The following is a 9,881-nucleotide window of genomic DNA, read 5'->3' on the forward strand; positions in this document are numbered from 1 at the left end:
GACTCAATCGTCTTAATTACTCGAAAAAATCGTCATGCAATTTTGCATAAGCTTTATCAGGAGTAGGTACAGAAAAGAACAAACTATATTTCGTTAAAACAAAATTTACTGATCCCGAAGGATAGAAAGAAATTATGACAGTTGATCATATCAAATGAATTTAATTGCTTGTAAGTGTTAGAGCTACAAATCTAAATTAAAGTAACATACTTCGATTACTATAGTAGATATTATGAGAAAAATGCTTTTATTTAAATGCGATAAAATAGAATACTTTCGTTGCAAATATAGGTTGTGTAATGTGTAATATCTGTAGACTGCATATTCTGTGAGACGGGCGTAGCGGGCCGCGCGGGACGAAGGCGGGCTCTCGGCCCGCCAACTTAAAAATGCCGCCGCAGAGCCTCCGAATCGATACGTCGCGCGTCACGTGCCGCCGAGCGCGACCAATAGCGAGCGAGCGGCGGGCGGGGGCCGCTCTCCGCCGCCAGTGCACGTCTGAATGCCGAGCGGGACGGTCGCTCGCTCGCTTCCCGCTCGATTTCACCGAAAACCGGTCCGTTGCGATGTGTATTGCCATAGTGTAGTGCGATGAGTGCGTGGACGGAGGAAGTGTTGTCCTGGCGCGACGACCGGCTCGGCCTGACCGAGCTGCCGAGCACGACGAGGCGGAAGAATCGCACCGCGCCTTACAGGCTCCACCGGCCGCACTTACCAGCGGCGCACGTCCCCGAGCCCGCGCCAGAGCAAGGCACCCACATCTCGCGGCTCTACCCCGAGCTGCTGGCGCTGATATTCGAGCGGTTGCCGGTGCGGGACAGGGGACGGGCGGCTCAGGTGTGCCGCGCGTGGCGCGACGCGGCCGACCGGCGCTCCGTGTGGCGCGGAGTGGAGGCCGCCTTGCATCTGAGGAGGCCGGCGCCCGTGCTGTTCGCTTCCCTGGCGAGACGAGGCGTGCGGAAACTACAGGTTCTGTCCCTGCGGCGCGGCCTCCGAGATGCGGTCGCCGCTTTACCCGGCCTGGAGTCCCTGTCTCTCAGCGGCTGCTACAGCGTCACCGATGCGGCACTCGCAAGCGCCTTCGCGGCTGAACTACCAGCGCTCCGACGGTTAGATCTCTCGCTGTGTAAACAGGTCACGGATTCATCCCTCGGCAGAATAGCGCAGTCATTAAAGAATTTGGAAGAGTTGGAACTGGGCGGCTGCTGCAATATAACCGATACAGGACTACTCTTAATCGCGTGGGGTCTGCGGAAATTGCGCCGTCTGAACCTGAGGTCGTGCTGGCATGTGAACGATGACGGCATAGCGCACCTGTGCGGCGGCGGGGAGGCGAGAGGGACCCCCGAGTTGGAGCATTTGGGACTACAAGACTGCCAGAGGTTGACGGACGAAGCATTGAAGCACGCCGCTACGGGGCTTCCGAAACTGAAGTCGATCAACCTGTCGTTTTGCGTGGCGGTGACTGACGCCGGGTTGAGGCATTTAGCTCGACTCTCGCATTTAGAGGATGTCAATCTGAGGGCGTGCGATGGGGTGTCCGACGCCGGCGTCGCTCACCTGGCGGAGAGCGGAAGACTGAGGGCTCTAGACGTGTCGTTCTGCGACAAAGTCGGGGACGAGGCCCTCTCGCACGCGACGTTGGGGCTGTCGGGGCTCCGCTCGCTATCGCTGAGCGCCTGCCGCTTGACCGACGAAGGCCTCGAGAGAGTCGCGAGGCTGTCGCAGCTGGAGACGCTCAACATCGGACAGTGCACGCGCGTCACCGACCGAGGCCTGCGCGCGCTGGGGGAAGGCCTCCGCAACCTGAAGGCGATAGACCTGTACGGATGCACGTGCATCACGCCGCAGGGCTTGGACCATATCGTGAAGTTGCCGCGGCTCAGTGTACTCAACCTCGGGTTGTGGCATGTGCGGTGACCACCACACTAGTCTGTGTTGTGTTGTGAGTGTGTGAGTGCGACGCCATGTTGAACTGAAGGAACCGTCAAGGTTGTATACTGGACAGCGATTATGGAATTAACCAATTATAAGATATTAATAGTTAGGAAACGGGGTTGCTTTCTCGTTCTGTTTTTAGCAAGTTGAGTTATCGTTGGATGATTGTTGGAAATGAACTGTGATTTTTTTTAATGTCCGTTTTAGTTGAGTTATTGAGTTATTGTAAGAAGGTTGCCCCGACGCCTAGTCGCAATAAAAGCTAGATCTTTTTGTCGCATATATATTTGTATTCAAACTATGTCTTACATGTATTATTGTTAAAAGCTGTCTATTTTTCTGGATTTCCGGAAGTAATGAACAAGAATATCGACTCATTGAGTCGGACACTAAGTAATTCTTGCGTTAGTTAAAGTATAATAAGTACCTACCGAATTAGTATGACTATTATACATAAAATGTACCTACCTACTTTATTTGTCAAAAGCAATTTGTTAGCGATTACGAAAAGGTCTAGTTTTTTTATTATAATTGCTCCATTAGGTAGATACTTAGCCATTCTTCTAATTATTATTATTTTTAATTCGACCATGCGCATTGGGAAATAGCAATTTGTTAATGTTTCCTCAATAAGTATGTTTGGTGGCACTGATGTTCAGAAAGCTGTTACGATCAAAATATCTGTATATTCATCTATATTAATAAATATTGTATAATATGTATGTTTGTATATTGATTTAAATGTTACATTCCATATTGCTAGCTAAGTAGAACTTCTTATGTCAGCCAAAGTAGATCAAGTAATCCAAAAAGTAAATTTGAGTAATCTTACATGCCTGTAGTGTTAATGGCTTGACGTCCGATAAAATTGATTGTGTGTTGGTCGCGATCTGCATGATGTCATGCGCATCGCGACCAACACACGATCAGTTTTATCGCCTGTCAAGCCGTTAGTGCTGCAGGCATGTGAGATTACGTGATCGTCAGTGACTGACATTAGAAAAGTGTTGCTCGCACAATTTTGCTCATGATGATGATGAAATGAATTATACCTAGCTATTCATGAATCTCGGAGATTTTTAAAAATTTTGCGAGCAAGACTTTTCTATTCTTTTTTTTGTCAGAAATTCTTTCCATCGTAGTAGAAAATCGCCAATAACTTGACTGGCTTGTAGCTAAGAACTCTCAGAACACTCAGCTTTCAAACAAGAAAAAACGCATCAATTTGGCCCATTTTTAGTCAAATTTGTTTAGAAGCTAGACTGTCGGAGATTTTAAAAATTTTGCGAGCAACACTTTTCTATTCCTTTTTTATTTTTGTCAGAAATTCTTTCCATCATAATAGAAAATTGCCAATAACTTGACTGGCTTATAGTTAAGAACAATCACTCAGCTTACAAACAAGAAAAAAAATGCATCAAAGTTAGACTGTCGGAGACTAAAATTTTGCGAGCATCACATTTTTATTACTATTTCATTTTGTCAATTTTTTTCCATCATAGTAGAAAATCGCCAATAACTTAACTGGCTTATAGTTAAGAACGATCTCTCGGCTTTTACACGAGAAAAAACGCATCAATTTAATCCATTTTGAGTAAAATTTAGATTTAGATGCGTAGGTAGGTAGGTATATCAACACAGTTGGTGACACTATTTCTGAAATAAATGTTAAAATTACTCCCTAAAATTATTTTTGCGCTCAAAAAGAAGACATAACTTTAAAAATCTATGTCGAGTATAATTATTTAGGTAGGCATTAACTTCGTTTATAAGTGTAAAAATTGTCTTCCATCTTCAAATTGTTCTTTTATTGTATTTTGTTGTGCGCAAAATGTTTGTAAATTTCATCAAGTAACCTTGATTTTAGAGTTTCCTTGCAAAAAACTAAGTAAATTACGCTATTCAAGTGTTATATTTTAATAACTAGAAAAGTTACTATTCCAGCCTTAAGTCAATAAACTAGATCACAAAGAACGTGTAAATAATTAGAATCTATACCTACCTACATGTTCATAGTTTTATGAATTGGTTTATTTTAAGAAATACATCAACTTTTCAATGTTATTTCTATTGGATAGTTTCGATTTAAGACTAAGTTACATACAGATACTCTCTCCAATACGATAAATAGGTGATAGTGTCTTTATAAACAATCATAGTGTCACTATGGTGTAAAATAGTTACCTCAAACTATCCCTCGGATTCTAGAAACTCACCTAGTGTAAAGTAGCCAAGTCTCTGTTAAGGTAGTCACATACATATAGTCTCTCCAAGACGAGTGATAGGAGACAGTGTCTTTCTAAACAATCATAGTGTCACCATGGCGTAAGATAGTTGCTAAAAACTGTCCCTCAGATTCGTGAAATTCCCGTAATTCTATTAGCCAAGTCTCTGTATAGGGCTAATTTATACGAAGACAGTTTCCCCAATACGAGTTATCACTCGTATCAAGACGTATCATCGTATAATGGTGACAGTGTCTTTCTAAACAATCATAGTGTCTCTATGATGTATAATAGTTGCCTCAAAATACCTATTCCTCGGATTCTAGAAACTCTCCCTTGTGTAAATTAGCAAAGTCCAAATGTTGAGGTAAAGTTACATAAAGATAGTCTCTCCAAAACGTGTGGTGACAGTGGGTTTCTAAACAATCATATTGTCACTATAGTGTAAAATAGTTGTCTAGAACTGTCCCTCAGATTCTAGAAACTTTTCTAGTGTAAATTAGCCAAGTCTGTGTCAAGGCTCACTTACACAAAGACAGTTTCTCCAATACGTGTGAAAATTTGTGACAGTGTCTTTCTAAATAACAATCCTCGTGTCACTTGCCTACGAAGAAATTGTCCCTCAGATTAGAGAAACTTCTTATAACTAAGCCTTAAAAGTAATAATTCTAATATTTACCAAATAATATCCATCTCATGCATCACTGACGTCATTTTATAAAGTAGACTGTAAAGCCTGGCGCACACTCAACATGGGTCGTTCAACAAAGTTTTATACTGTTAAATTGATTGACACTATGATCGTTGAAATAAAGTCGAAAACTAATTACCAAGACTATTTCAACTTCGCTAGTTTTTAGTATAGCGTTTTGTATTACTCCGAGCTTGTCTTTTACTTATTTCCGATAAGCAACATTACTTCCTTAGTCTGTGAGTATGGTTAGCGGTGAAATGACAGTCATCATGGCTGAATGCCTATACCTCAGTTTGAATGACACAGGACATGTATAATGTTGCAATTCCTGCAAAGTGTTGTTGTTGTTGTTTGGCAATGGTTTTCCACTTAACAATTTATAGACCATCTGTTTATTACATCAACTATTATTAAGTGTAAGTCCGTTTCGTTTTGGATGTAGTGGAGAGATGTCAGACTGTGCTTAGTCTGACATTTCTCCACTACATCCAATATATGTTATGTGTATAAACTATGTTTGTGTGTATAAACTAAAGATTCCTTTTGATAAAGAACTGTGTGCCTAGTGGGAGTTTTCAATATTTTCATACTGTTACCATCACGTTGACGTAAACGCAAATTTATATGGAATTGAAACAGTTGTGCAGTAGTGCCACTTGATGGCGCTGTTTCAATTCCTTGGAATATCGCGTTCGTTACGTAACAGTAACAGTATCAAACTTCTCAGTACGCCCTTTTCAGTAGGTACATTCAAAGCGAAACAGACTTTCAAAAGTGGATAAACTATTCTAAAATAATCCCAGATATACTACATAGATGTTAATTTATTTTCAACTTTATTTCATTGTAAACAATGTATTATATGAATTCAACAGTGATATTATGTACTTTATTTTTTTCTGATTTTGTACTTTCGCTAGGTGTGCGTCGGCCCTATATTAGAATATTTCGAACAAAACAGACAAAATCTGGTCATAAATATTGATAGCTTCAGAACTCAATGCCACGATCTCAATTTATATACGTAATTTTGATATTATATTTTATTTTTTGTATTATACTAATGACGCATGGTCGAATTGAGAATAGGATTTTTTTATTTCCAAAAAATATGTTGTTTTCTGTACAAAACGAATGTAATATAGGTGAATTGTATTAAAAGTCATCGTTTAAGTTGCAAATTAATTAAAGTATTTTATTTCACCTTTTCCTGGTAGATAAAGCGAAGTTCGTGGAAATATTTGTATGATAATGAAAATTGTACCTACTTATTTACAAAGCGATCTTGTATAATGTATGGAATGCCTACATTACTCGTAGCTGTGTAGTTTACCTCAAGAAGTCGTTCTACGAGTATATTAGTAGTTATAACTTGAGAGACAGCACAAAGCCTTTGTGTGTGTAAATTAAAGGAACCTCAACTAAGCAGAAAAGAGAGTGATATGGGAGGAGCCGTGTGGCAAAGAAACCCTTTTACCATCAAACCGTATGTTTGCTGTGCCGTTGGTAAAAGTTAAACGCAAGTTAGACATGTTTTACACAAACGCAGCTCAAGTCTTTCAAAGAAAAAGTTACAATTCCTCAAAGTCGGATAGTTTGACAGATCAACGCATTAAAACATGGTTAATCAAAACTAACGACATTTTATACTATAGACATTACAGGCCTACAAAATTACCGCAAAAAGTGATCCGAATTTAGCTACTCCACTGACTTGTCTATATAACTTTCTTTGTTTACTATGCGACTACATAAAATTAAGACGATTAGCCACTCTTGTTTGCCTCAGTTTCGACGCATTAGTCGCATATCTAATAGTATAAAATCGTTGGTTTAAAACCAGTTAGCTTTAGCGTTCTAGGTTTTGTGGATAAAACATTAAATCAGTGGCGTAACTATATCATTGACGATTGTTGGCGAATACATTATACGAGCCGCACAAAAATCTTCATGATAGATTACCTTTGCTTTGGACTGGAGCAATGTGGTGGGTCTGAGCTCCATATTCCCTCTCTTACATGGATGGAGGCCTGGGGCCTTAGCCATATAGCACATCGATTCTCTATCTACAAATGCTAACGTTTCGAAACTAACAAAATATATGGAGATGACCGATCCGAGGGCCTACTTGCAGTTAGATACGGTGACGATCGCGTTAACGTAAACTTCAATTTCCAACAACTGTTTCAATTCCATATAAATTCTCGTTTACGTTAACGCGATAGTAACAGTATGAAAATATTGAAAACTCGCACTAGGCAAACCGATCGGCAACTTGATCACTTGACCTGTCGATAGTGAATGTCATTCCCATATAACAATATTTAATTTTCGTAGCGTTAGCGTTTGTAGAAAGAGGATCGACATGACACTAGGCTGCAGGCCCTGGTCTTTTAATAGCCGTTATAATAGCCTGATAATGATTTAAAAAATATGATTGTGATTCTTGCATTCCGTCCGCCGATCTTCTATTAAAAACAATGATTTTTTTCTCTTTCCTGTATATGCTAGATTAGTCTCTTAACTGTTAAATATGTCGTTACGAGGCCCTGCTCATCCACTGATGAATCGTCGTTCCAGCATACTAAAATACTGACATAAGTTAGTTGACAAAATTGAGATTATACGTGTATCTAATGTCATCCGTTCCCTACTGGCAACCTTTCGTGCCATACAGTAGGTAGATGTCATTTCAAAGTTGATTTGATGTTTATTTTAATAGATTTTTAATAAAGATCAATTAGTTATGTTGGCCAAATAAATTATGTGTCAAACTTATCCTATAACATATGATTACACAATTATTCGCAAAAATCGGTACCCAAGTTGTCACTTTACGTAATATATCAGGGATAACCTAGTTTTTGTTAATTCAACAATAAGGAATGTAAACCAGCACACTATTCCTAGAACCAGTAAAGAAGGTTGCTTGTCGGAATAACGAAATAATATACGTTTACCTTTATACTAAATTAACTAGCTATATGATATACCGTGCACGCAATGTTTCGTTTTTATTATGACAAAAACCGGCCAAGTGTGTGTCGCCACGCGCAGTTTAGGATACCGTAGGTGCACATTTTCAATAGAACTTTTCAATTAGTACAAAACTTTCCATCTTCAAGTTTACTTTTATCCAAAAAATCTCAATAATTAAATCATAACTATATCAAAAAAAACTTTTTCTACAACGTTTTACGTTGTGACAAAAAATGTAGGAAAAGGTAATAAGTAAAATTAAAAAAAATATATTTTTTTCAAGATTTTATTTTATCACGTTGCGTGATTTATTATTACCCTTTAATAAATTAGCTTCCAAGGGTACGAAGAGTCGCTGAAACTGCGAACACACTGACAGACATGACTACGGAACCCTAAAAAGCTGTAATTTTACAGTTAAATAACAATACGACTGAGTACCGCTTACTATTATGACAATTACTTACCGAGGGTTGTAACTATGGCTTACATTTTAAAGTATAGAACCGGAAAGCTAACTAGAAAAGCTTTCTTTTGTAGCCAATTTCTATGTTGCTGGTAATGTCATCTTTGTTCAGGCATTTCAAGGTACGGCACCTACCTAATATAAGTAGGTTAAAGGTTACCTTCATTAATCAATCCCATACTAACGATATTTCTGACGCAGCTAGCAATGCTGCATTTCACAGAGAGGAACCGACGAGTGGATCGATTCCAAATTCGGGTCAATTTGAAATTTTTAACCGACTTCCAATAAGGAGGTTCTACGTTCGGCTGTATGTATGTTTTTTATCGCCAAGCGATTTAGCCTCATATAAACAGAGATACGAGTATGGGTAGAATCATAGACTTACCAAACCTGCAGATGGTATCTCGCTGACAAACTAAAGCACTATAATGGTGCCATCTATATGTTAGTCTATAAACAGTCTGTCTTTATTTGTACATCTGTGTGCGTATATTATGCGCGTGTACTATGCGAAATGGCATCATTGAGGTGTTTCACTTTTGCGATCAAGAGACGGTACCTAGATTTTTATTACATCAATGGGTAGAATTTTGTCCCTACCTTTACCAAGAAAGCTCACTAGAACGTAAACAGTATCGTCGCGTGACATCAGGTGAAGTCGCTAGGTTATCTTGTCATTGAATAAAGAAAACAGTCCGAGCATGCTTTTAATCTATGGTTTCACAGCAGTCGCCCAGAGATCTTACATTCTGCTGGCCCTTGGTCTTAAGCATGGAAGATAGGTACCTATTCAGCTCTCCAAACTTCCACAGAGACGCTGCTGCGGTTCAATTCCTAGTCTACATAAAATACTTTTTTCAATATTTTTTTTCTTTACAAATTAGCCCTTGATCGCAATCTCACCTGATGGTAAGTGATGATGCAATGTAAGATGGAAGTAGCCCGCTTCCATCATATATTGCATCAATGTTGTAACACTTGTTAGGATGAAAATCCACATCCCTTTCGGCTTCTACACGACATCGTACCGAAACGCTGATTGAAATGAAGTACATTCAAAGTCGCTTTCCAAAGCTACAACGAGCACAGAATGGTCTTCAAAATGTGGTAGTTATCTATAACTTGTTGGCTCCATAAAAGTACCATAAGTACACAGTATCCAGTTTCTGTTGGCACAACCTATGGAATGTGACCTCCACAGCAGTTAACGGGTGAAGCAGCTACTACCTAATTAACTAGCTAAATGAGAGACGCTTTGAAACACATCCGTATACCATAGCACGCGATGTTACGTTTTATAATAACATTGATATTAATGACTTTTTACCATGAATATTCTTGCACGCCTCATAACACAAAGCGTTTAGGTTGTGCTTTATATTATACACAGCAGCGGCGAAGGATGGAATTTAGATGAAGGTAAGCCGTCCCGAAGAAAGCTCATTTTTTAATCGTTAGTTTCAAGTTCGAAATTCGATATAATACAAAAGTTTGGATTCGACAATATTGTTCATAAAGTTTTAAAATAAAAGATGTTTGCTAAATTTTGTAAAGTTTTTGAAAATATAGTATTTTA

General features: G+C 39.3%; 1 protein-coding gene across 1 annotated transcript; it reads left to right on the forward strand.

The window, feature by feature from the left end:
- Positions 1–388: 388 nt before the first annotated feature.
- On the forward strand, positions 389–6,047 carry LOC112045427 (F-box/LRR-repeat protein 14). Its single transcript, XM_024081596.2, has one exon. The coding sequence runs from the start codon at positions 592–594 to the stop codon at positions 1,918–1,920; it is 1,329 nt and encodes a 442-aa protein (XP_023937364.1). The 5' UTR covers positions 389–591; the 3' UTR covers positions 1,921–6,047.
- The last annotated feature ends 3,834 nt before the right edge of the window (positions 6,048–9,881 follow it).

This window comes from Bicyclus anynana, chromosome 2, assembly GCF_947172395.1.
Source record: "Bicyclus anynana chromosome 2, ilBicAnyn1.1, whole genome shotgun sequence".
In the NCBI taxonomy this organism is placed as follows: Eukaryota; Metazoa; Arthropoda; class Insecta; order Lepidoptera; family Nymphalidae; genus Bicyclus; species Bicyclus anynana.

Excerpts from the sequence above, each read along its gene's own strand:
- LOC112045427 (XM_024081596.2), top strand. The coding sequence starts at position 592 with ATGAGTGCGTGGACGGAGGAAGTGTTGTCCTGGCGCGACGACCGGCTC.